This window comes from Pelodiscus sinensis, chromosome 5 (genome assembly GCF_052426305.1).
Source record: "Pelodiscus sinensis isolate ZL-2025 chromosome 5, ASM5242630v1, whole genome shotgun sequence".
Taxonomy (NCBI): Eukaryota; Metazoa; Chordata; order Testudines; family Trionychidae; genus Pelodiscus; species Pelodiscus sinensis.
In genome coordinates, this window is record NC_143056.1 from 24,554,213 (window position 1) to 24,581,908 (window position 27,696).

General features: G+C 44.9%; 1 protein-coding gene across 2 annotated transcripts in view; it reads right to left on the minus strand.

Moving 5' to 3' along the window:
* Positions 1-414: 414 nt before the first annotated feature.
* LOC102449598 (cholesterol 24-hydroxylase) overlaps positions 415-27,696 on the minus strand; it is a 31,317-nt gene continuing 4,035 nt past the window's right edge. The window contains exons 1-14 of one of the 2 annotated variants that reach the window (XM_075926592.2): positions 26,451-26,476; positions 20,459-20,540; positions 19,787-19,860; positions 18,030-18,116; positions 17,098-17,236; positions 12,731-12,841; positions 11,785-11,935; positions 11,341-11,406; positions 10,339-10,411; positions 8,693-8,777; positions 7,575-7,685; positions 6,751-6,839; positions 5,792-5,858; positions 415-2,986 (exon numbers count right to left, since the gene is read on the minus strand). In XM_075926592.2, coding sequence (XP_075782707.2) covers positions 2,825-2,986; positions 5,792-5,858; positions 6,751-6,839; positions 7,575-7,685; positions 8,693-8,777; positions 10,339-10,411; positions 11,341-11,406; positions 11,785-11,935; positions 12,731-12,841; positions 17,098-17,236; positions 18,030-18,116; positions 19,787-19,860; positions 20,459-20,540; positions 26,451-26,461 — 1,308 coding nt within the window. In that variant the 5' untranslated portion in view covers positions 26,462-26,476 and the 3' untranslated portion in view covers positions 415-2,824. Of the gene's footprint in view, positions 2,987-5,791; positions 5,859-6,750; positions 6,840-7,574; positions 7,686-8,692; positions 8,778-10,338; positions 10,412-11,340; positions 11,407-11,784; positions 11,936-12,730; positions 12,842-17,097; positions 17,237-18,029; positions 18,117-19,786; positions 19,861-20,458; positions 20,541-26,450; positions 26,477-27,696 lie in introns of those variants that run through there. The other variant, XM_075926591.2, reaches the window with a different exon arrangement.

Consider the following 27,696-nt stretch of genomic DNA (forward strand, 5'->3'; position numbering starts at 1 on the left):
AAACTGTTGTAAATGGCGGACCCTGAGTTACGAACGTGATCCACACCTATGAACAGAGCTGTCACGTATAACTCTATGGGATCCAACTTACGAACAAACCAAGTTATGACCAATTGCTTAGTCCGTAACTGGTTCATAAGTTGGAGAGAGACTGTACATGCAAATTTATGTAATGTATTTGTGTCAGAAGATCAGGATATGGGCAGTTACACCTAGTGGTCGCAGCAGATGTCAACAGCCAGGAACTGAAGTCGAAGGTTATGGGTCCGAAGTCACCAGTATGGTTTCCTGACAGGTATCTTGGTCCATCCAGCTACATGCGTTCCCCCCTCTGTATGTGGTACTGGCTCTGCACAGACAGCCCATACCACAGACTCCAAGAGAGTCCCCAAAGACCACAAAATCACATAAAGATCAAAGGCACCAAGTCAGCTTTATTGTAAACAAAGTACAGTGACACTACCTGTTAGATTCTAGAGGATACTAAGAATGTGTGCCTGTGACAATGGACACAGTTCAGCCGGTGACAGGAATTCGTCATTGCTGTCTCAGTTGGACAATGACAGCCCAGCTAAGATTTTTTTTCATGCAAAGATATAAAGAAGTTACACATCACTACTGACGTATGAGGGTGACCCATTGTCTTGTACATGGTGGTTTGCCCAAAACAACACTATTTATCATGGTCATTTTAGACTCTGTCCTGGGCCTAGGTTGTTATGCTTGTTAGTGGTGGAGAGTATGTTGGTACCAAAGTGTTTCTTCATGAGGTGTCCTGTTACCATCCCTGTGGAATGTGCTTCCAGCTTGTGCCTAGTACTAATTAGTTTTTTATGTCATCAACCCCATTCACACCAGATTCTTTGAGCAGGAGCCTGCCTCTTGCTCATAGTTTATCTTTGCTTTATATTAGCAAAGTCTTGACCATTGTTGCCTCGTCCTCAGGTCTCACACCAGGCCTGTGATATTTAGGCTTATATTTCACGCCTCATCTAACTACAAGGGTCAGGACTAGAGTCAGAGACCAGGTGCCCAAGCCAAAGTCAGAAATCAACAATACGAGCCAAAGACCAGAACTGGGTGACCTGCAGTAAGGCAAGGTGGGAGCACAGCTGGAACAAGGAGCAGCAATGCAGAGGCAGGACTTGGAGCAAGCTGAGCACAGAAAGGAAGCAGGGGTTAGAGTAAGCTAAGCACAAGCATATGCACAGAGGAGCCAGTGAATGGCTGCTGTTTGGCTTAAGAACAAGCCTGCTAGCTTCCTTAGCCAACCAGATGGGGTGAGCCGTCAGATGGTCTAGCTGATGCTGCCCAGCTGTGTTCACTAGGCTGGCAGGAAACTGAGCAAATGCAGGTCCTTATACCTGACAGCATACGCATCTTAGGACATTACTGAAGGGATAATGCATCAATGTGATAGGCCAGATTATCATGCCCTAATTTAAGACAAATAGTACTTCGCCCACCATGAGTAGTATCACTGAAGTCAATTGGAACTCAGTGTAAGAGCATGACAATCTGGCCTTACAGGAATATCATATCACATCTTGTCTTCTGCTCGTGTTAACTGGAAGTGATAAGAAACAGAGTTCAGCTCCAGTTGTCCGAAACTCCCTTTCATCCATGTTCTTCATCTATTAATTATTGTCTATTTCTAAACAATAGCACTTGCCCAGGTAGTTCTTCGCTCAATAGAGACAGGCCATTCGGAAGCCAGTCCAGTTGAGTACTTTGTGAGGCATGAAGCATCCAGCTAACTTCAGCTGTAGAACTAGTATAGGGTAATGCACAGCTAAGACATAGGACGGTGTGTTAACTCAGCAACATGCACTGGGATTGGAAAGAAGGATAGTATGAAAGTGAGAGAGTCAGACAAGACAGGAGCTAAGGGAAATTTTTTTGGCAAAAATGCCAACTTAGCCATATCGAAATGTTTTAGAATTTCATGGAGGTTTTGTTAAATTACTTCAACTGAAAACAACTAAAAAGAAAGTTCACAAAAACCAGAAATGTTTCATTGAAATTTTGAAAACCAAACATGTCAATTTTTGGTTCAAAATAACTTTTCATTTAGAAATTTCCCTTAAATTTATTAAAACCCAAACAATTACAAACATTAAAAATGCTTGAAATCAAAATATTTTGTTCAATAATTTTTTTATTTTTTGAGATGCCAATTTAAAAAAAATCATTTTTGCTCATTCCAAAACAATTTTTTATATAATTTGGAATTGACAGCAAATCAGTATTTGCACAGCTGTAGGACAGACAATAGTAGTAGCCTCTAGTCCCATCTCCTGCATTAGATTTCATATATTGAATCATATTCACTGCAAGAATAACATGCATTACTGCAGTTTAGAGCATGGACGGGGAAAGCAATTTGGATGTAATAAAAATGAACCCACTTTCACCCCCCAACCTCACACCAAAACTGCTGTACAAATCTATCCACTGTTTGTTTTACTATTTACATGCAGATATGCCTAGGAACATATGCCAAAATCTTGGTTCCATTAAACTCAGTGGAAAATCTGGACTAGGATTTAGGCATTGTCACAAGTGGCAGAGTAAGAGATGATATTCTTATGGCTTTTCTAAGTCTGATGAGAAACAAGCAGGACCTGATCAAGTCTGCTTTTTGCTAAGCTTCAAGATTCAAATAAACATCCAAACTGAAACTCCCAAATTTCTCCTCAGTAATTATGGGGTGAGCTGACAACATTTTCTATATAGCACCCCGCAGAAGTGACTATAAAAATCTCTAAAATCTGGGAGGAAACTCTACCACAATTATCACTGACTCCACCCTTCCCTAATCCCATTATATTTGGGACCCTTTTGTAATGTTTCGTGGCTTCAATCTGCACGTGACACCATCTTTTGGCCTAAAGGTTCCCGTATCTGCAATTTCAAAGCTCTGTCCTGGCACCAGCTGAAATTCAAACCTCTGAAGCAGTTTTGCCATCACCACTTTAGCCTCCATCTGTTAGGGAGAAAAGAAAACTTTAAATCAGCAGATGTAAATGAGGCTTTGGCAGGAACGATTTAAATTTAAGACACTGGGCAACTCTGTAAAGTACGGAGCTTGAAAGGGACACAGACTACGGTATTACTGTAACTCTGTAAGGGAGAGAGCTGCCCCTGTGAGGGGTGTCCTTCAGTCACATGCAGGTTTCACAAACTGGACACACGTGACAGGCACAAAGCTACGTCCGTTGGTTTAAGTTCCAGGTGTGACTTGGAGAAAAGGTTATTGATCAAACCACTTTAAGGCAGCACAGGTATAACAGCATTTAGATGAGCCCCAAGCATAAACTCAGAGTGAAGGTCCCACTGCCTGACTCCAAGCTTCCCCTTGCTATGCACTGCCATTTTCATTACCCAACCAAACTGTGCCTCCTAAGTTCCCCCTTAAGCTTTGTGGCTGTGCAGCTTCCCATTAAGCCCTATGTGGGGGCTCAGGGCTGCAGAGAGGAGAGTTATCTCTCCCCAAGCTTTAAAGATCTTAAAGGGACAGGGGGCACCCATCCCTGATGGCTCGAGCACGCAACTGCCATTGCAGGGGGTAAAGGGGCTTCATCTGCTCCCAGCAGAGAGCTGCCCAGGTAAGCCCAAGCTTCAGGCCTTTACCACATTTCGAGCCCCTCCTGATCTGATCACTCTCCTGCACCCTAAAAGCCTCATCCCTGGTCCCATCTTAAAGCTCACGCCCCCAGTCCAGAGCCTGAACCCCCGCTGCATCCTCAAACCCCAGCCCTGTATGTAGCCCCTGCTGCACCAACCCCAAGCTTGTACCTCTTTTCCCAGACCCCAAGCTCCTCATCCCCAGTCCCACACCAGAGCCTCCCCTCCCCCAGACAGAGCCCTCGCACCACAACCCTCTGCCCCAGCCTTGAACCTCTCAACTCCAGCTCCATCCCAGAGGTTCATATTCCTCCGCCCCAACCCTCTGCCACACTCAAAACTCCTTGGCTCTAACCTCGCAACATACATTTTGTTATTTGCACCAATATGAAGGTGATCCACGCTGGTGAACATAAGAATATTCATTACACTCAGGGTAGGAAAAATTAGAGGCAACACTAGTTCTCACCCAGGGAACCCTTTCCCTACTCTCCCTGTGCAAGTCTGTTCTGGATTGTGCTCCCCCCCCCCCCCCCCGGACTTATGTCTGTGATGGCTTGATCATTCCATCTGTGGTAGTAATTCCCACAGGGCCCCCAAACTCATTGGCCTCTATGCCTTCAGTAGCTGCTGGGTTAGGGTACATACCCATTAGGGATGTAAAATCCTGTTTAAAAGGTTAACACAGCTTAAACAAAGACAGGAACTGGTTGGGTCGTTACATTCAACCCCCAAATGACATCAAAAGCTACATATCGGATACTTACAGCCTACTCTATTAGCCTCATTTAGCATGGACACTATAATTGACAGGGTTTTTTTTCCTCCATGAACGCTTTTGATGCTATCTATATACATGCAGAATTCTACTGGGGAATACTTCAAACTTCCGAATCACTGTTTAAAAGATCTTTAAGTAGCTGTCTTGTCACAAACCAGTTCTACTAGCCAGATCCACAGAGAAGCATAGGAATTAGAGTTCATCCACAAATTCAATTCACATGCTAATGGACTCAATCGTGATGAAGGATGGTTGCGGCACGATCAACTTAATAGTCGTTAAAGCTGCAAACAGTTTTGTGTAGACCCCTAAGTCAGGAAGGATACTATCAATTGACTTTGATTCTTTTCTGCTTCGTTTTAATTACCCAATCTTCAGATACTTACCGATTCCCTCTAAGTTCCCTGTCTGCCACTCTCCTCCCCATTTTTCCCCCTTCTCCACTCCCCTTCTCCTCTCCAATTTATTTTGGTTCTGCACATCCTAAACTCATAACTCATCTGAAGAAGTGGGCTGTGCCCACGAAAGCTCATGATATCATCTACATGTTTTCTTAGTCTATAAAGTGCTACTAGACTATTTGTTGTATTTTTCTGTAATAGACTAACTTGGCTACCCCCTGAAGCTTATATATTTTTTGTTAGTCTCTAAGAAGCTACAGGACTATTGTTGTTTTTTAAGTTTTTTTAGTTATAGACTAACACAGCTACCCCCAGAGAGATTTAAAGTGGAGTTAATTCTCCTGAAATGTGTTGGATTAGAAGCATGGGAGACTGGAGAAACAGAAGATTCCACACAAGAGCTATAGAGCAGGCAACAGCAAGGCCAGTTTTCACAAACATGCAGCAGGACAGATCCGGGCATCCCACCTCTAAGGGGAAGAGGCCAGGTCAGTAGTTTTGTCTCTAGGCCTTTGAGCCTCTGAATGCCTATTGCTTCAGCAACATGGCACAGCAGGTACCAATGAAGCAACAGTTAAAAGGTGTTCAGCTTAACGAAGAGAAGTTTAACAGGTGATCTGACTGTACCACGAGCAAACATTTATTAATGGGCTCTTCTCGCTATTGGAGAAAAGGATGACATAATCCAATAGCTGGAAGTTGAAGCTAGACAAATTTAGATTGGAAAGACAGAAATTTGTCATGGAGAATGTGATTAACCACTGGAACAAGTTACCAGGGGCCGTGGTAGATTCTCTATCACGGAGAATTCTTAAATCAAGACTGGAACTTTTTCTAACAGACCTGTGCTAGGAACTATTTCGGGGGAAGTTCTACGGTCTGTGTTATACCACAGGTCAGACTAGATGATGACACTGGTGCCTTCTGGCCTTGAAATCTATGAAAAAGCTGGGACACACCAAAACTTCAGCAGTCTGCCTACCTGTGCAAATATCTGTCCAATACAGGAACGAGGTCCCAAAGAAAATGGAAAATAGGTAAAATATGGCCTACAAAGAAAAAAAATTACAACATGTATATTGATGGCTACACTGGGATGAGCTGGTTTATAAAGCAAACATGTCATCAAAACTATCATTTCAATTGCTTAGGAATAATTTCTTTACATCTCTGAGAGTACGTCTACACTTGCACCCTAGTTCGAACTAGGGATGCAAATATAGGTTACCAAAATTGCTAATGAAGCAGGAATTTAAATATCCCGCGCTTCATTAGCATGAACTCACCAGCGCATTACTCTGCTTAACAGCTGTTTCGAAAGTTAAAGTGCACGCTGGGACGCGTTAGTTCGAACCAAACCCCTTGGATTGAACTAACGTTACTCCTCATTCAAAAAATACTGTCAACTCCTGGGGGCAGGAACTGTCATTTATTATATATTTGGACAGTGCCCAGTGAAATGGACCTGATTCTGATTTAGCTTTAGGGTGCTTCTCCAGTCTAAATGTTAACAATATCAATAACAACAACAACAACAACAACCTCTTTTGTAAAGTGCTTTGAGATCTGCAGATAAAAACCTGCTATATACTACAAAATTATTATTAATAACAACAATTGGATTCACATTTGAGCAAAATACTATAGCCAGACCACGAGTTGCGAACGGTCAACTTACGACCGTTAGCAGTTCCGACTGAAGCTGTCATAAATGGTGGACCCCGAGTTACGAACGCGATCCGCGCTTACGAACAACACGGTCGTGCGTAATTCTATGGGGTCCGACTTACGAACAAACCGAGTTATGACCAATTGCTTGGTCCGTAACCAGTTCGTAAGTCGGAAAGAGGCTGCATAATAATCTCATATCTTTTCTATTAAAGCTCTTTTCATAATAGTTACTCAGTAAGTTCTGGTAACATGGTAGTAAAATATACTCACTTTGGTGTATCTTTTCTAAATCGGTCCGGATTAAAAGTCAGCGGATCCTTGAAAAACTTTTCCAGCCTTCCCATGATATACGTGCTGAACTGCCAATAAAATGTGTGTTTGTATTACTTATGAGATGCACACTGCCAAAGCCTCTCTGATGGCTCATGGGTACAAAAATATTTCTGCTTCTCTCTACTCGGAGGGTATGTCTACACTACCCCGCTAGTTCGAACTAGCGGGGTAATGTATGCATACCGCACTTGCTAATGAAGCCCGGGATTTGAATTTCCCGGGCTTCATTAGCATAAGCGGGGAGCCGCCATTTTTAAATCCCCGCTGCTTCGAACCCCATGTAGCGCGGCTACACGGGGCTCGAACTAGGTAGTTCGGACTAGGGTCCTATTCCGAACTACCGTTACTCCTCGTGAAACGAGGTGTACCGGTAGTTCGGAATAGGCACCCTAGTCCGAACTACCTAGTTCGAGCCCCGTGTAGCCGCGCTACATGGGGTTCGAAGCAGCGGGGATTTAAAAATGGCGGTTCCCCGCTTATGCTAATGAAGCCCGGGAAATTCAAATCCCGGGCTTCATTAGCAAGTGCGGTATGCATACATTACCCTCCTAGTTCGAACTAGGAGGGTAGTGTAGACATACCCAAACACTTTGCACCACCCCCTGCTGGACTACCACACACTAGCCCCATTCACACTTTGCCATAACTCTCCCAAAGTCGATGATCTATGCCAGCAGAGAATTCTGGCTTTACAGTGTCTGACTCCATTGTGTGTGCAGACCTACAGCCTCCTGGGTTTTGGATGCAGTCACCAAACTCACAAACAGAGAAGTGTTTGCTGGAATTCTGACACCTTCAATGACATTTTCCTTTGCTGTCCAACGTACAGTCCCTGGAACGGGAGGGTATAATCGGAGGGATTCTTTGAGAACCTGTGTCAGAGTAACAAAGAGTGAATTATTACAACATGGTAGAAAGGGAAATGTCAGGAATTCTTCCCCCCATGAACTTTACAATCAGGTAATTAATCAGGGGCGTGAAATTAGAGAAGTTGCTGGCTAAGGAAACAGTATAGCTAAACACATATCCTTCTGCTCTTGTTAGTGTCTTACATGTAAGGAGACCACAATGAACATAATTTAAAAAACCAAAACAAAACAAAAAACCCACAGCAGCAAGACTAAGGCCTGGTCTACACTACAGCAGGTCAAATTAAGATACGCAAGGTCAGCTATGTTAATTACGTAGCTGAAGTCAATTTATCTTAAACTGAGTTTCACACTGTCCACACAGCGGGAGGCCAATGAGCACAAACACTCCCATTGGCTTCCCTTACTCCTTACGAGGAGCAGGAGTACTGGCGCAAACAGAGTCACCCTCCAGGTTTAATTTAGTGGGTCAAGAGAAGACCTGCTAAATCGAATCCAGAAGATTGACTATGGCAGCATTGATCTTCTGCGTAGTGTAGAAATTGCCTAAGAACCCAGGTCATTTCCACTGGGTATGTGAGTTCATGCTACAGTGCTAAAAAGAACCGTATACGATCAATCAAGTAGGAGCTCAGTGTCTAAAACTTGGTCAGTCACCCCAAGTCAGACTCTCTGAGCTATAAACCCATGTTGTCAAAAGAAGGGCAGAGAGTCACCTGAAACATTGTGAGTGAGAAACCTAGTTCTGGGCTGTGATAATTAAATTAAGCAGGCAAGGATTTGTGTGCCACTTCAGAATAAAAACTAAAGAACATCTTTTCTCCCCAAATTATGCTACCTCCCTCCAGGCTCAAAATACCTCATTATTTATCAGAGGACAAACACTATCAGAATGAATTGTTGCTGTTGCCTGTATACAATTAAGCTAGTTCAGAGCCCCTAATGGCCATGCTGTGATAAGGCAAAAGTGCTGCAAAACAAGTCCCTGTGGTCTTGTTCTTCTACTGTACCTGGGACAAGTACTCAAGCTTCCCAAGATCTTCATAGTCAATGTCCCTTTTGGCTCCAATAACCTCATCCACTTCAGCTTGAAGTCTAGAGGTGTAATGAAGGAGAGGCTGTAGTTATCAACACACATTTCTTGCTAAGCCAGAAGAACAGGGTTTTTTTGTTTGTTTGTGTTTTGGGTTGTTCTTTTTTTTAAACTGTCCAAGTATTAAGCCTAATGCTGTTTTCCTCCTTCAGATTAAATGTCTACCGATTCCAAAGGCTGACTGCCTGAGCACATACTCCAGGATCAGGGCCACAGTAATATGTATCAAGTACAATGCAATCAGATGGCATACATTTCATCTGTAGATAAAACCTGCTTTGTACAAAGGCTTCTAAATAAATCACTTAAATAACTGCACTTATCCCCAGTCGCTGAGTGTTCTGTTTTTTCTTTTTTGCTGATTAGAGAGAGGGGCAAAGTTCACAGCCTGCTCTCGTTCCTGGCTGCCTAGGGGAGAGCAGAGGAGGAAGGCACACATGTTGTAAACTTTGCCTTCACTCCCTAGTCAGCAAAAAGAAACATTCAGTGACCAGGGTAAGTGCAGCTGCAGCCCCCTTGCCCAAAATGTCTCCCTTGCCCCTCTCTGTACTCACCCAGCCCTCTGCCTTGAGCGATCTTCTCATACACCTTAACTTTGACTCCTGCACCTACCTTCTGCACCCCCCACACCCAAACCCCCTGCCCTGAGCCCCCTCCTCATACACCCCAACCTTGACTCCTGAATACCCCTCCCCAGCTCTAACTCCTACACTTCCCACACTCCAACCCTCTGCCCTGAGCCTCGTTCTCATAACACCTGCCTTGAGCCCCTCATACACTCCAACCTTGACTCCTGCACACCCACCCTCCGCCTCATGTGCTGAGCCCCTCATATACCGAACCCTGACTCATGATTCCTATTTCCAGCCATAACTCCTGCACAAACCACTCACCTGAACCGTCTGCCCTGAGACCCCTGTAGTCCACCCCATCCTTAAATTTCTTATAGGTATTGTTGCATGGCCAAACATCTCCCTCCCACTCCGACCCTTAGCCTCCTCCCAAATGGGGGCAGGTTGTGATAGGACAGTACTTTCACTCCAGGTTAAGGGACCCGAGCAATGCCAGGTAAATCTGTGAGGGTACATGTACATTTGCCCCCTGTCTCAAGATAGGGATGCAAATGTAGGGATACAAATGTAGTGTACCGAAATTTCTAATGAAGCGTGGGATTTAAATATCCCGTGCTTAATTAGCATAATCGAGTCTGGGTGCCATTTTGAAATCACAGTGGTTTTTTTTAGGGTTACCATTGTATGAGGTCTACCAGTTATTTCGAGAGAAGGGTTTTCTCTCAAAATAATGCTGCTACACGGGGCAATTTATTTAGCAATAACATGATTTCAAAATGGCGCCCGGACCCGAGTATGCTAATTAAGTGTGAGATATTTAAATCCTGCGCTTCATTAGTAATTTCGGTGCACTATATTTGCATCCTTATCTCTAGATAGGGAGCAAGTGTAGACATGCCCCTAATTATGAATAAAGGCTGGATGGAGGACAACATAAACACCCTGAAATGTGAGAGGCTGACCTTGCAAACTAAGCATGTACTATACATACCTTTCTACTATTTCAGGTTGCCGCCCCAGTTCCATTATTGTAAATGATAACTGATTAGAAGTTGTTTCATGACCTAAAAATATTGAGAATTTGTTGAAACAAATTACTATTCTATACATAATCAAGTGCAGCAATACAACTGACCAGAAAACCACGTCAGATCGAGGCCTCTTAAAAAATTACTTTAACGCTGTGCTTGGCACCAAACAAATGAAACCATACAAATGTTGAGATATGCATATAAGACCCTCAACAAGCAGATTAAGCTGCAGATCAAACATTTTTTGGTCCTACTTTTAGTGAATATGTAGAACAACTGATCCCATCTTCTTTACAACAGTCCTTAACATTTCTGCGAATGATCAGGTCCCTCCCTCAGTTTTTCCTTCTCAAGAATAAACACACTCATTTTTTTAAAAACTACAGGTCAGGTTTTTAAACCTTTTATCATATAGTAAACTCTTAACACATGTTTACACAGCACATTTGACATACTGCAGTTTTTCTTTAGTGACCCATTTTTATGTTGTGCATACAATTCTTATATAGTGTACCTGGTCGTAGGATGGAGTTTGGGTGAGGGATGGGGGGGTGCTCAGGGTACCTGACCCAAGCAGTGTTCACCTTGAATGGCTCCCTGAAAGTGGCTCTCTGAGCATGGTGTTCCTAGTGGATGCGTGGCCCGGTGGCTCTGCACGCTGCTCCCCACCCGCAGGTGCCACTCCACAGTCAGCACTCAGAAGGGATGGGGGCAGAGCACAGAGTCACCTATCTGCACCTTTACAAGGCACAGCAGGCGAAAGGCCAGAGGTTAGCACTCCCGATCTCACCCAAATTGGTATTATACCACTATAACTTACAATAGAGTTACTCCAGAGTCTACACCTAAGTGAAAGAGAGAATCAAGCCTTTAGTAACTCTAATTGTAGATCCCTCAGAGAATATGTATTCTTTTCAATAGCTTTCTACATGATGTGTCAGAGTAATAAAGTAACTACAAACCAGCAACGAAGAAAGTGACAAAGTTATCCAGAATATTTTCATCATCTCTAGTCTCTTCCTGAGCTCCTGAGATAGGAAACAAAATAGTTATAAAAGTTCACTTTGCCCTTTTAATCACATTTTGGGGACATGAAAAGCAGGGAGGCTAGAAGGAAGGGGAATTCAGTGATGGCCTGTGACCAAGTTCTGATCTCAAATGAACAAAGAGGATTATGTTAAACTCAGAAAGGAGAAAATCTCCAGGACAAAGTCCCAGTTGGAAACAAATCCTTGTTCAGGTCTTCAGCTTGAAAGGAGCACTGACTGAACATGTTGGAAAGAGAACTGAGCCTCAAAGTTCAGATCCAGAAGTTAATCCCCACATTTTGAGTGTATTTGGATCCAGTGTTTAGCTGTGGCAAACAATTACAGAATACTGAAATCAGAGAATGTTGAATCTCCTACCTTTCAGGATCTGAGTCAGAATATCTTGTGGGGCTTCCTCCCCATTCTCGATGGCCTCTCGCCTCTGCTCAATGCATTCCTTTCCTGCACGGCGCAGCAGTCTCACACTTTCCTGGATCTCCTTTATCAATTTTTGTTTTCCTGGCATGTACTGAATATAAAATGTACTTGGTCATTTTACTAGCTTTACAGCATAAACCAAAGAGGTGTAGAGACAAGGGCTTGTCAAAACTGTATATAATAGGTTTGATCATCTTTGTTATGCTAAAAATATTTCCTCTCCCATGGAAAATTTTGATTTTTGTTTTTGTTGAAAGACCAAATACTTGAAAAACAAACTATTTCAATTTGGATATGCTGCTGTAACTGTAATTCAGTTGAGTTGTCTCATGTGCCATTGCCAAGGACTCCCAGGAAGCAACAAAATGCACCCTCTCCAACAAGACAGGCCAAGGTGCATCATAGGAGATGTAGTCTAACTAGGGAGTCTGACCTATAGAGAAAAATGGAAGCATAAGGCATCTGAACTTCAACTCCCATGATGCACTGTGGCAGCATTTTCAAATCCAACTAGTTCATTTTTCAGTTGAAAAGTTTTAATATATATATTGTTGCTATTTTTTTCGAAGAAAGGAAACCTATTTTCTAACCAGTTCTAGTGAAGCTGATCCTTTTTTTAGACACATTTATGCTTCCACTCAGAGAATGAGAGAGAGGGAGAATAATAAAATATTGTATTAAATGTGTGAGTTTCTTAAAGTGCTAGTGAAATTTTCTTTCAGAGAGGAAAGGAAGAGACACAGGAACCAGCTCAATCTGTTGATCCTTTTTCTATTACAAATGGGCCCAAACACACAACCCCAGCCCTCTGTGCTCACCAGTAAACACACAGTGACTACACCTTCACTGTAAAGAGAACACAAACTGAAGTGAGATGCCTACAGACCTTCGCAAAGGAGACACGTATCTCCCTCATTCCTTTCATGACCATGGTCACTGCATGTGGGAAAGGTGTCTGGTCATTGTGCAGTGCGTTTATTTCCATGCCAAAGGCCACCTGAGGATATTGAGAATAAGAGGCAGCTATTTGCTGATTAAATCGTTCTGCTTATTGCATCTGTAATAAAAAAACAACAACACATGAACAGACCCATACCCTGTCCATATATCATGCTGGTACTTTAGGATTAGATCTTGCCTTTAGGCACAGCCCTGAGCAAAGGGTGGTATGTAAAACCCAGAAGCAACTCCTGGGAGAGAGCATGATTCAGTGTGACACAGAGGGGAGTCTCTATCTCCTTTACTTCCCCAGAGGGAGTAAGCCTTTACTGCAGGGATGGCCAACCTGTTAGAGATGAAGAGCCAAAACAGCAATGGATAGAGTGCAAAGAGCTATGTACCAGAGGGGAGGGGGGCAGGGGAGTTGTTGAGAGAGAGAGAGAAAAAAAAACATGCTGGGGAAAAATAGGTGCCGGTACATCATCCATGGGCATATCATCACAAAAACAGTACTGGGAAAGGGTGAGAGATGCAAGCTCTGGGAGGGAATTTGGGTGTAGGAGGAAGTAGAGAAGAGGATGCTGGCTCAGGGACAGGGCTCCAGGCTGGAGTGTGTTGGGGTCAGGTAGAGGATTGGGGTGCTGAGCAAAGTGCAGGCTTGTGGCCGCAGGCTTGTGGCTGTGAGGGTGTGGGAATTTTGGCTGAGGTGCATGAGGGGCTCAGGGCAGGGAGGCTGGGAGTATGATGGGCTCAGGACACAGGTTTGCAGTGTGTGGATGGTGCAGGAGTGTTGTGGAAGAAGACCAGGGATGTGGGGGTGCAGGAGTTTGGGGATGTGAGTGGCTCAGGACAGGGGGTTCCCAGTGTATAATAGGCTCAGGTGTGGTGGTGGGGGGAGGGGAGTTGTAGGAGTGTTATGATTCTGTGGCCAAATGGGGGCTTGGCCCCAATTGGGGGTTTGTTGGCCAGGCTTCATTTTTAAATAAAATATTACGTCAAGCACAAAATGTTTCAGCATTGTCTTTATTTATGAGAGGGGCAGGGAACCTGTTTTGAGTCAGGGGTCACTGACCCACAGAAAAGTCAGTCGGGGCCACACAAGGGAGATGCAAAAACAAACTGCTCCAAAACCCCCCAAGCCTCACTAATGTGGCCCCAACTGTGCTGGTGGGTGCAGGGGACAGGGTGTTGGGGCAGGATGCTGGTGGGTGCTGGGGCAGGGTACTCATGGGGGGGGGGGGTCTGGCCAGAAGGAGGGGACAGAGACATCTGGGGCCAGTACCTGGGGATCCCGGGTCTCAGGAAGCACGCTGGCTGCTCTTCCCCTCCCCTCCCACAGGCACTCCCCCTGCTCTAACCCAATCTCTCTCCCCTTCCCCAGAGCCAGGCACACACACCCCCAACTCAATCCCCCTCCCCTGAGCCAGGCACACACACACACACCAACCGAACCCTCCTCCCCTTCCCCAGAGCCAGGCACACACACAACACACCCAACCCAATTCCCGAAGGGTATGTCTACACTACCCTCCTAATTCGAACTAGGAGGGTAATGTAGGCATACCGCACTTGCAAATGAAGCCCGGGATTTGAATTTCCCGGGCTTCATTTGCATGAAGCCGGCCAGCGCCATTTTTAAATGCCGGCAGTTCGAACCCCGTGCCGCGCGGCTACACGCGGCACGGAGTAGCTAGTTCAGATTAGGCTTCCTAATCCGAACTACCGTTACTCCTCATTCCACGAGGAGTACAGCTAGTTCGGATTAGGAAGCCTAATCCGAACTAGCTACTCCGTGCCGCGTGTAGCCGCGCGGCACGGGGTTCGAACTGCCGGCATTTAAAAATGGCGCCGGCCGGCTTCATGCAAATGAAGCCCGGGAAATTCAAATCCCGGGCTTCATTTGCAAGAGCGGTATGCCTAAATTACCCTCCTAGTTCGAATTAGGAGGGTAGTGTAGATATACCCGAACCCTTCCCTAGAGCCAGGCACACCCCCTCAACCCAATCCCCCTCCCCTTCCCCAGAGCCAGGCACACACACATCTCAACCCAATCCCCCTCCCCCTCCCAGAGTCAGGCACCACCTCCCCTATACCAATCCCTCTCCCCGGCTCTAACCTAATTCGCAGCTCCTGGAGGCGGAGCTGCTGCTACAGCCATGTGCATCTCCCTCCAGGTGCTGGGGTGCATGCACTGAGTGGCCGGCCTTGAGATGTGCTGGCTGGAGCGCTGTGCACTCCCTCCCCCCTCCCCCCGCTCTGAACCCAATCTCCCTCCCTTCCATTCTTATCCCCTCCCCTTCCCCAGACTAAAGCCAGGCACCCCCACCTTCACCGCTCTACCTAATTCTCAGGTCCCAGAGTTGCCGCTAGAGCTGTGCGTCTCCCTCCAGGCACAGGGGCATGTGTGCTGAGCAGTCGGCATGCCATGTGCCCCCCCCAACCTAATCCCCCTTCCCTTCTCCAGAGCCACATACCTCCCCTCCCCCACTAACCTTATGCCCAGGTTCCAGAGCTGCCAGTAGCACCACCGCCACACCCGGAGCCCCTGCCGTTGCTTGTGCTCAGCAGCCAGTTGCTAGCACGTGCAGGCTGGAACGCTGAGTACAATCTGGCCTGCACGTGAAGGATATGACGCAGTGCGCTGGAGGCCATGAGTGCACATGTGGATCACAGAGACTCGGCTGTGAGAGTAGCTGACCTGAGCGGTTCTGGGTTCCGTCCAGGTTCCGTCGGGAGCCGCAATTTTTTGGCCACCCCTGCTTTACTGCTTCCTTATACCAACCTCGCACAAGCTGTACAAGTCCATCTGGGATCCCAGATAAGCATGCACACTGCATGGTGAATCCCTGCTACTTTAAGCACGCTAGCTACATGAAAGCTAGCACTGGTATGCCTACGAGAGGTAAAAATCACACCTCTTTCACTGTCCACACAGCCTGAGTGTAACATTTTCAAAATATGCTGAAGTTCTATTTCCAAAAATGTAACATAGGGGCTTCTAAAGTGGGACTTAAAACACTTATGAAAATTCTACCCTCCATTCCTCACTGCACACCACATTCGCCTGCCCTTGGGCAGGCTGAGTGGAAACTTATTCCATGTAAGGATGTTAAAATGTGATTATCTGGCTAATCATATAGTCGATACAATTTCTATTGACTATACAGCTAGTCGATAAGCGCCTCTGCAGAGCCGCAGTGGGGTAGCTCCAGGAGGTGACTGAGCAGTTCTGGCTTGTGCCGGCTCCGGAGACACCCGCGCTGTAGCGCTGCATTTTAAATGTAGAAAGAGCTGCTGGGCCCTTACAACATTTAAAATGTAGAGGTGCAGCAATCAGTGCAAGAGGGACTGCTCGGTCCCGGCTCACTCTCAGTCCAGCACCCCCTGTTCACAATGGACAGCCCTGGCCACCGTGAACAGAGACTGCCTCAGCATCAGTTCATGGCAGTGCCTGCTATGAACAAGGGTTGCTTGATGGCAACAGCCCCTGTTTACGGGGGGCCCAGCTTCCTGCTGGGACCCCTGCATATAGGGGCTGCTTTGCAGCAGCATCCCCTATTACCCGCCCCCCACACCATCCCACACACACATCCTCTAACAGCGGGGGAGGGGGAGAAGGCAGGTGCCTCCCTGGAGAAGATACTAGGGGGGAACCAGCTTTTAAGCCAGCTCTTCACAGACACAGGCTCCTATCCCTCTGCTTGCTGTTTCTCATAGAGGCAGCAACGGGGGATGCCACAGAAAGAACGGTTAGTGTGAGGAACTGCTTGAGTCCCTGCTTGCTCCCTGCGGCACTTCTGCTTTTGAAATATACAAGAGCCACCCCCTGGTAGCTCTCAGTGGGAACAGGCACAAACGGGGACTGAAGCAGTCATTGCTCGCGCCATTTCCCACCGTGTCTCTGCCTCCCTTGTCCCCTGCAGAGATGGTGCTGGGGCAACTGGCTTTGCTGGCTACTGCTCCTTCTCCTTGCTGCCTCTCTCTGATAGAGGCAGCAGAGGGCAAGAAGTGACTAGTCAAGTCGACTAACCAATAAGCATTTGCTTATTGGATAGTTGACTAGTCACTTATATCCCAAATTCTGTAGTAGTTATCTTACTTCCCATTGACTTCAGTGGGTCTAATTATGGAACATGATTCAACTTTTCCTTTGTATGGGTAGCAGTCTCTCCCCTGAAATTAGACTGGCATTCACAGGAAAGATTTCTATTACATAGCTACACCCCCCTGATTTTGGTCTCGTGTACCTTGGAATCTGCACTTCAAGTATTCTCTGTCACATGCAGTGAAAAAAGGAAGTCAGATCATTTGTACCTTCGCAATAACATCCAGAGTCACTCGGCTCATCATGCTCATTATGTCAAATTCAGTTTCTCCATCTGCTTTTCCCTCTAGCTTTTCCATCAGCTCCTCTGCTTTTTCATTAAAGGTTTCCATCAAACCAATCAGGTAGCTGGACAATTTAAAAAATATTATCGATGGAGAATCTTTGTTCTTAGAATAAAATTTTCACTTTCTTTACAAAGGAAAATTTAGAGAATAACCATTTTCAAATTATATTTTAAACTATCTGCATACATTTTTTTCCAAATTAAAGAAAACAGTGGCTATATAAGCATGAGAGAATTGGCTAAATTCTCTTTGCCCTACCTCTGTGGACTTCAAATCCTGTTAGAGAGAATAATAACCATCAAACAAATCACTTTCAGAGCAAATGGTTGGATTCAAAGTCCACTGAGGTCAATGGGAAAGACTCTCACTGGATCAGACATGAAATGAAACATAGACTTAGCTTTCCCTCATGCACATGCAAAACTAAACAAAAAACCTACAGACTAAAAAAGATGTTTCTCTGACAGGCTGGAAGCTAATGAGACAAGTGTTATTTGATGTTGGTTTTTAGATACTTGAGTGGTGCTCAGATTTCAAACAGTGCAATCGCTAGCAGTCTGCATAGTGAACTCTGTAAAAACTGCTGCTGAAACTTTTATCATTGAGTTTACACAGATGTAAGTGGGAGAACCTAATTCATCACTATTTGCTGCCTATGCAATTTGATCAATTATGATTGCCATGAGAAAATGCATTACACTTTGGATAAAATGAGAATTATACACTCAATGACCTCAGCCTACTTCTAAATTTAGAGTAAGAGTGTGGCAGAGAGGGGGAGGGGGAAATTTGACACATTTTAATAACTCTCTGGAAACAATAGGGATCTAATCTCATACAGAGATTTGCCTTACGTTCGGCTGAAAGCTGGATCCATAATTCTCCGTTGCTTGTGCCAGTGATCATGGTTAAGATCAGTTACTAAGCCATTCCCTAGAAATCTAACAAAAAGATGAGGATTAAGGAAAAGAAAACATTTCTGCTGAGGGATTTGCTATGAAGTTTTCAATTCTTTAAAGCTAGATGTATAGCAGCCTTTCTCTATCTGCCTGAACTCTCATTAGCCTGTGAGGCTTTATAATATGGCAGTATTATAAAATATGTTCTTTTCTGAGGAATCATCAACTTAGTCAAAAACCATTGTTTCATTCATTCCACTGGAGGAGGAAACGACTTTCAAAGACATCTGTATTTGTACAGTACCTAGCACAACTCAACCTTGATCCATAATTGGCAGCTTCTAGACATTGCCACTCACAAAATAATCATCTCAAGTACCACATTATATGTTTCAGTAGATCATATAAGCAGGACAATTTTCCCCTCTATGATTAAAACAGCAGCTGAATGGCCCTATGCAAAATGGGAACGATTCAATAATATAAAGGGCAAATAGTGATTGATTGATTTTTTAAAATAGTCTTTTGCAAACTTTATCTGCTTTGCGTTCAGCTCACAGAAGCCCATTTGTTCTGAGGCTAGGTGCATCCCCATGGGGGAGGGATATGAAAGATAAAGGATTGCCATGCATACTTTCTATTGTTCCACTCGCAGGCGGGAGAACCTTTTTTGGGTCGGGGGCCACAGACCTAATCAAACAATTGGGGGGCACACACAATTGAGAAGCAAAACAAACTAAAAAGCACAACCCTCCTTGATCTGACCACCAAAGTGAGAAAGAGGGAAAAAACCTCACAGATGTGGCCCCCAACTGAGAAGAAGCAAAAAAAGAAGACACTCTCCTAATTCCCCTCAAGGTCCAGCTCATGGCCCAGAGCCAGATTAATTCTTTCAATGGCCTGGGGTTAGTAGATTTTGTTGAGCCCCGCTAGACTCTCGGGTGGGGTAAAAAATGGGGGATTCAGTATGCTGGAGGAGGCTGCCCAGGAGCAGGCTGGAGGTAGGAGTGCAGGGTCTGGGCAGGAGATAGGGTACAGCAGCAAGTTGGGGTGAGGGTGTGGGGTATTGGAAGAAGAGAGAGTGCAGGAGCAGGCTGGGAGTGGGAGGCCGGGTCAGGGAGGGAGTGAGGGAGGGTGCAAGAGTGCGCTGGGAATGTGGGGATGGGGTTTGGAAGGGCAGGAGAGTACAGGTATGGACTGGAGGTGCAAGGTCTAGAAGGGAGGGGAGGGCGAGAGGGAGTAGGGGATTGGAATACCTCCCTGGCACAGAGCCTGTATGTCAGATCTGGCCCATGGCTTGCCTTCTTGCCTTGATCGGTCCCATGAGGCTTGGGGTTCCCCATTCCTCCACGCAGAAGGGAGCCAGGACCCGTTCTCAGTCACAGCACTGCCATGTGGCTGGAGAGCCAATGCTGGCTCTCTGCTATGGGCAGGGAAGAGTCCTGAGTCTTACAATCCAGATCAAGGCAAGCCATGGGCTGGATCTGACCCGCAAGCTGTAGGTTCCCCACTTCTGCACTAGGAAGGTACTTGTTTCTATTTGAGTTTCATCAATATAATGGGTACCTAATGTAATGGGGGCCACAAGTCTAATTGTGATTGGAGTTGAGCCATGGAAGCCAATTTAAATCAAATTTAGAACAGATTAAAGTAAATTTATTCCCTTCCTCCCCTCTTATTCATCTCTAATTTATTTTTCGGAGCTGGCCTACCTCATGCCAAACATAGTATAGAGACTGCTATATGTTTTTTGATCCTTCGGGTACTGTGGCATCATCAGGAACTCCTAAAATCAAATCCCCCAGTCAGGAAATTCACAGTGCAATTACTTTCCCAAGTAGACCTTAAAAAGTCACTGAAACATTCAATACTTTCTTTATTTTATTAAAAGTCCTCAGATAAAGGCTCCAGAAATCATACAACCTTGCCCATAATCTGTTAGGAACTCACTTGTCTGCCACCTAGAATGATTTTGGATCACTTGGCTAGCTCATCTGTACACTTTCAGAACTTAAGAATTCTTTGTGGGCCAGAACACCTTTCCTCCAAGGATCTGAAAGTACTTTACAAAAGTTGCTCAAAGCTCACACCACTATTATTACTGTGATTCAGAAGGGAAAACTGAGGCACCCAGCAGTTATTGGACTAATTTCTGAAAGCGTTGAGCACCTGCAGCTTTCATTGACCGTAGGTGCTGTGGGCATCCGCCACTTTGGAAAAAAGATGTCACAATTTATTTAAATCAAAGCTATGGTATAAGTCAAATGTTACAGAATCCTGGCATCCTGGCTCCATAATCTTATACCTCAAACACTGCCCAAAACCCATTCATTTTGGAGAAGGAGAGACAGCAGCATAGATGGAGAGGATGATTCACACAGTACCTTTACTCCTTCAGGACTCAGAACGAAGAGCAATACTCTGTGGAAAACATTAACACGCACAATGGGGCCATACTCCTCTGCCCTATAAGAGAAAGGACAGAGAAGAATTATGATGCAAAATAATACATCAATCATGTGTGAAATGAAAACACTCTCAAATGGGGATGTAAGTGGCTAATCGACTATCCGATAAGCATAAGCTTATCGATTACCTGGATGCGACTAGTCACTTTCCCCCTCTTGCTCCCTTTATCAGGGTATGTCTACACAGCAAAGTTATTTCAAAATAACAGCCGTTATTTTGAAATAACTTTACTAGCATCTAAACTGCCAAATCACTATTTTGAATTTGCTAAACCTCATTCCACGAGGAATAACGCCAAATTTGAAATAGCTATTTCGAATTAAGTGCTGTGTAGACACTTATTTCGAAATAGGGGGCCTCCAGCCTTCCCAGGGTGCCCTGGTGGCCACTCCGGCCTCAACCAAGAACACTCCTCTCCCTTCCCCCTCCCCGGACCCCTTAAAGGGGTTGACTCTGGCCACAGTGCCTATGCCAGCTCCAAGCCTGCCAGCCCAGAGCCAGCAGTCACTGCCCCTGACCCAGTGGCCCCAAAATATAAGCCAGAAAGCCACTGGCAGCCAGCCCTCCACCGCTCCCCAGGAGCAGTCTACCAGCTCCCAGGAGCCTGCCAGGGCCCGGAGAAGGTGGGTGCCTTCCTGATCCAGGGTGGAGATCATGGACCTTATTCAGGTTTGGGGGGATGCCCACAACGTCCATGATCTCTGCACTAGACAGAGAAACGAGGCCGTCTATGGCAGGATAGCTGCCAGCCTGGCTACCAAAGGCCAAATGTGAACCCAGGAGCAGGTTTGCATGAATATCAAGTTGGTTCAGCGAGATCCCCAACCTTGAGCTTCCCTTTCCAGAAGACTGGAAAAGGGCAAATATTGTGCCCATCTATAAAAAGGGTAATAAGAACAACCCAGGAAACTACAGACCGGTCAGTTTAACGTCTGTCCCAGGGAAGATAATGGAGCAGGTAATTAAGGAAATCATATGCAAACACTTGGAAGGTAATAAAGTGATAGGGAATAGCCAGCATGGGTTTGTGAAGAACAAGTCATGCCAAACTAATCTGATAGCTTTCTTTGATAGGATAACGAGCCTTGTGGATAAGGGAGAAGCGGTGGATGTCATATACCTAGACTTTAGTAAGGCATTTGATACGGTCTCGTATGATATTCTTATTGATAAACTAGGCAAATATAACTTAGATAGGGCCACGATAAGGTGGGAGCATAATTGGCTGGATAACCGTAGTCAGAGAGTTGTTGTTAACGGTGCTAAATCCTGCTGGAAAGGGATAACAAGTGGAGTTCTGCAAGGGTCTGTTTTGGGACCTGTACTGTTCAATATCTTCATCAATGATGTAGATATTGGGATAGAGAGTACGCTTATTAAGTTTGCAGATGATACCAAACTGGGTGGGGTTGCAACTTCTTTGGAGGATAGGGACATAATTCAAAATGACCTTAGCAAGTTAGAGAAATGGTCAGAGGTAAACAGGATGAGGTTTAATAAAGAGAAATGCAAAGTGCTCCACTTAGGAAGGAACAATCAGTTCTATACATACAAGATGGGAAGCGACTGTCTAGGAAGGAGCATGGCGGAAAGGGATCTAGGGGTCATAGTAGACCACAAGTTGAATATGAGTCAACAGTGTGATGCTGTTGCAAAAAAAGCAAATACGATTCTAGGTTGTATCAACAGGTGTGTTGTAAGCAAAACTCGTGAAGTCATTCTGCCGCTCTACTCTGCTCTAGTTAGGCCTCAGCTGGAGTACTGTGTCCAGTTCTGGGCGCCACATTTCAAGAAAGATGTGGAGAAATTGGAAAGGGTACAGAGAAGAGCGACAAGAATGATTAAAGGTTTAGAGAACATGACCTATGAAGCCAGGCTTCATGAACTGGGCTTGTTTAGTTTGGAAAAAAGAAGATTAAGGGGGGACATGATAGCGGTTTTCAAATATCTAAAAGGGTGTCACAAGGAGGAAGGAGAAAAATTGTTCCTCTTGGTTACTGAGGACAGGACAAGGAGTAATGGGCTTAAAGTGCAGCAGGGGAGGTTTAGATTGGACATTAGGAAAAAATTCCTAACTGTCAGGGTGGTCAAATATTGGAATAAATTGCCAAGGGAGGTGGTGGAATCTCCCTCTCTGGAGATATTTAAGAACAGGTTAGATAGACATCTGTCAGGGATGGTGTAGACGGAGCTTGGTCCTGTCTTGAGGGTGGGGGGCTGGACTCGATGACCTCTCAAGGTCCCTTCCAGTCCTATTATTCTATGATTCTATGATTCCCGCTTCTTCCCCTTGCTTCCCCCTTCCAGCTCCCTCCTCCCAGGTTTCCCCCTCCTGTCTCCCACCCTCTCTTCTCTCCTCTCCCGCCTCCTTTTCCCAGACTCACTAGAGTTTCATCCCCCGCCCCAGTTTTGTTAAATAAAAAGAGTTTGTGTCAAATAAAATACACGTGTTTTCAGGAACATCAGGAAGGGGGGCTAGGGTGGGGTAAGTGGAAGGACGTGAGGGAGGAATGAAGCACAAGCTCCCATCGGGGCAGACCAGGGAGGCTGTTAATGCTCCTCAAGATGAAAGCTCTTCCGCAGGGCCTCCTGAATACTGACAGCCCCCCGATGGACCTCCCAGAAGGCAGCCAGGCTCGTAGCAACGCATCCAAGAGATGCACCAGAGTGCCCAGGGGCAGCTCTGGCTCCATGTTGCAGAGTGCTGTAGTGTCCCGAGTGAGGGCAACCAAAGCACGCAGAGACAAAATGCTTTGCTGTTCCTCATCGAGGTTGGCAAGGAAGCAAGGAAAGCTGAGAACCGGCTGTCCGGAGGGGTGGGTGGGAAGGGCGAGAGGAAACCCTTTAAGCACAGGCCTCTCCTAACCTGATGCCCTGCCGGGCCTGGTTCTGGCCAGCCTTAAATGTGATTCAGCATCCACTCAGTGTGGACCCGCTATCTTGAAATAGGAAAATGCTATTTCGAAATGCATTTTGTGTATAGACGTGTTATTTCAAAATAAGATATTTCGAAATAATGCTGTAGTTTAGACATACCCTCAGAGAGAGGCAGCAAGGTTGGGGGAGCAGGAGCTACTGCTGTGCGGAGATGGCTTAAAAAACAGTTTCCTTCAGCACTGTCTCTGTGGAGGGCGGGGAGGTAAAGGCACAGTGGGAAACTGTGTGAACCGGAACTGAAGCAGTCTCCGCTCGTGCCACTTCTGCTGTGAGTCTGCTTTCGAAATGTACATTTCAAAGGTTCGCGTGCCGCAGGTAGCGCAGGGCCAGAGGGAGAGTTGGGGTCATTCTACACTCCCTGCAGGGCTTCCTTTTGAAATGTACATTTCAAAAGCAGAATTGCAGTGGGGCTCTTGTACATTTCAAAAGCAGAATCGCAGCAGAAGCGGTGTGAGCGGAGACACCCTTACAGACTAATAGAATAGTCAATTTGTCAATTAATCTAAATGTAACATCCCTACTCTCAAAGGAACACAATACAGCATAATGGGCATTGCTACGATCACATCTACATTAAGTGTTGTACCAATAAAAGCAAGCAGGATCTTATGAGGGGGATAAGGCAAAAAGCCACATTTATTGTAAAGATAATAATAAAGAATAAAGAAAAGATAGAAGCAAACAACATTGTTTAGCTACTTATTCCTATCACTACTTAACCCTTATACACACACACACACACACACACACACACACACACACACGCATATATACATATATATAAACATTCATTCAAGCATTCATCCATTCATTCAGGTTCTGTGTATTTGTTATAGTTACCAGCCTAGAGGTTGCTTGTGACAGAATACTGGCCAGGTATTCTGTACACAAGTGATGGTAATGGGGAGCAAAGTCCTGATCAGATGCGCATCTGAAGCTCCTGGTGGGCTGGCAGCAGAACCTTGGACTCTGACTCCATAGTCTTTTAGTCCAGTTCTTATAGGAATTTCTTCCTATGCCAATCTATGGGAATTGCTGCATCATGCTGATGTACAGGGTGGCTGTCAGGTGCTTGTCAGAGATCTCACAGGGTGGACCTCCAGTACTTGGTTTTCTCCACTTGACACCTTTTGGTTGCACTGGCACCTGACACCTTCTTCAGCCCTTTGTTGCTGCATTCTCAGGCTGGCACCTCTCAAAACCATTCATTCATCGTCCTAACACTCTCTCTTACATACATTAACATAAGAACATGAGAACGGCTGTACTGGGTCAGACCAAAGATCCATCTAGCCCAGTAGCCTGTCTGCCGACAGTGGCCAAAACCAGGTGCCCCAGAGAGGGTGGACCGAAGACAATGATCAAGTGATTTGTCTCCTGCCATCCCTCTCCAGCCTCTGACAAACAGAGGCCAAGGACGCCATTTTATCCCCTGGCTAATAGCCTTTTATGGACCTAACCTCCATTAAATTATCTAGATTCTCTTTAAACTCTATTATAGTCCTAGCCTTCACAGCCTCCTCTGGCAAGGAGTTCCATAGGTTGACTACACGCTGTGTGAAGAAGAACTTTCTTTTATTAGTTTTAATTCTGCTACCCATTAATTTCATTTGGTATCCTCTAGTTCGTCTATTTAGGAAACTAATCAATAACTTTTCTTTATCGGCCCTCTCCACACCACTCATGATTTTATAGACCTCTATCATATCCCCCCTCAGTCTCCTCTTTTCTAAACTGAAAAGTCCCAGTCACTTTAACCTCTCCTCATATGGGACCCGTTCCAAACCCCTAATCATTTTAGTTGCCCTTTTCTGAACCCTTTCCAAGGCCAAAATATCTTTTTTGAGGTGAGGAGACCACATCTGTACACAGTATTCAAGATGTGGGCGTACCATAGTTTTATACAGGGGCAGTAAGATATTCTGGGTCTTATTTTCTAACCCTTTCCTAATAATTCCTAGCATTGTATTTGCCTTTTTGACCACCGCTGCACACTGCGTGGAAGTTTTCAGAGAACTGTCCATGATAACTCCAAGATCTCTTTCCTGATTTGTCATAGCCAAATTAGCCCCCATCATACTGTACGTATAGTTGGGGTTATTTTTCCCCGATGTGCATTACTTTACACTTATCCACATTAAATTTCATTTGCCATTTTGTTGCCCAATCACTCAGTTTGGTGTGATCTTCTTGGAGTCCCTCACAGTCTGCTTCTGTCTTGACTATCCTAAACAGTTTGGTATCATCTGCAAACTTTACTACCTCACTGCTTACCCCTTTCTCCAGATCATTTATGAATAAGTTGAAAAGGATTGGTCCCAGGACTGACCCTTGGGGGACACCACTAGTTACCCCTCTCCAATCTGAAAATTTACCATTTATTCCTACCCTTTGTTTCCTGTCTTTTAACCAGTTCTCAATCCATGAAAGGACCTTCCCTCTTATCCCATGGCCAAGTGATTTACACAAGAGCCTTTGGTGAGGGACCTTGTCAAAGGTTTTCTGAAAATCCAAGTATACTATATCTACTGGATCCCCCTTGTCCGCATGTTCGTTAACGCCTTCAAAGAACTCTAATAGATTAGTAAGACAGGATTTCCCTTTACAGAAACCATGTTGACTTTTATCCAACAAATTATGTTCTTCTACATGCTTCACAATTTTATTCTTCACTATTGTTTCGACTCATTTGCCCGGTACTGAAGGTAGACTTACCGGTCTGTAATTGCCAGGATCGCCTCTGGAGCCCTTTTAAAATATTGGTGTCACGTTGGCTACCTTCCAGTCATTAGGTACGGAAGCCGATTTAAAGGACAGGTTACAAACCACAGATAATAGCTCAGCAATTTCCCATTTGAGTTCTTTTACAACCCTTGGATGAATGCCATCCGGTCCCGGAGATATGTTAACATTAAGTTTTTCTATTTGTTCCAAAACCTCCTCTAATGACACTTCAATCCGGAACAGTACCTCATATTCATCACCCACAAAGGACAGTGCAGATTCGGGAATCTCCCCAACGTCCTCAGCCGTGAAGACTGAAGCAAAGAAATCATTTAGTTTCTCCGCAATGGCTTTATTGTCCTTTTATAGCTCGATCATCTAGGGGACCAACAGGTTTTTTAGCAGGCTTCCTGCTTCTAATGTACTTAAAAAACATTTTGTTATTTCTTTTTGAGTTTTTGGCTAGCTTTCTCTCAAAATCTTTTTTGCTTTTCTTATTACATTTTTACACTTGTTTTGACAGTGTTTATGTTCCTTTTTATTAATCTCACTAGGATTTGACTTCTACTTCTTGAAAGATACCTTTTTGTCCCTCACTGCTTCTTTTACATGGTGGTTAAGCCACGGTGACTCTTTTTTAGGTCTCTTGCTATATTTTTTAATTTGGGGTATACATTTAAGTTGGGGCTCTATTATGGTGTCTTTAAAAAGTTTCCATGCAGCTTTCAGGGATTTGGCTCTAGTCACTGTGCCTTTTAATTTCTGTTTAACTAACCTCCTCATTTTTGTGTAATTCCCGTTTTTGAAATTAAATGCCAGGGAGCTGGACTGCTGAGGTGTTCTTCCTACCACAGGAATGTTGAATGTTATTATATTATGGTCACTATTCCCAAGCGGTCCTGTAACGGTTATTTCCTGGACCTGATCCTGCACTCCACTCAGGACTAAATCGAGAATTGCCTCTCCCCTTGTGGGTTCCTGCATCAGCTGCTCCAAGAAGCAGTCATTTAAGCCATTGAGCAATTAAACATTCCCTAATTAATGTTTCACATACAGTATTTTGTATAATAATAACTTTACATATACAAGAGTTGTAGTTACAAAAAATCACAAAAGTTTCTGGGTGGCATTTCTTAAAACATTCTCTCTTGGAGTCCTGAGTTAGTTACTGTTATAGTTACAATGTTTCACTTTGGGATTAGGATTAATTGCTTCACAATGCTTTGAAGGAAATGGGTGTCAATTATGTAACAATGCCCTTAGTCAATTACGGGGCTTGGCTCCCAGAGCAGAGTTAGTGGCTTGACAATGCATTGTTACAATGTATCCCTGCAATGTCAATTTCAAGCAGCCCCTTGCAAAAGCTTGAGGTGCCATGGGACACAGAGAGGGGAGCTGTTTCTGGCTACATAGTATTATATTCTTAACAGTTCTAAGTCACATGACCTAATATTACATTCCTAACAAATTATATTCTAAAGGGGCAATAATA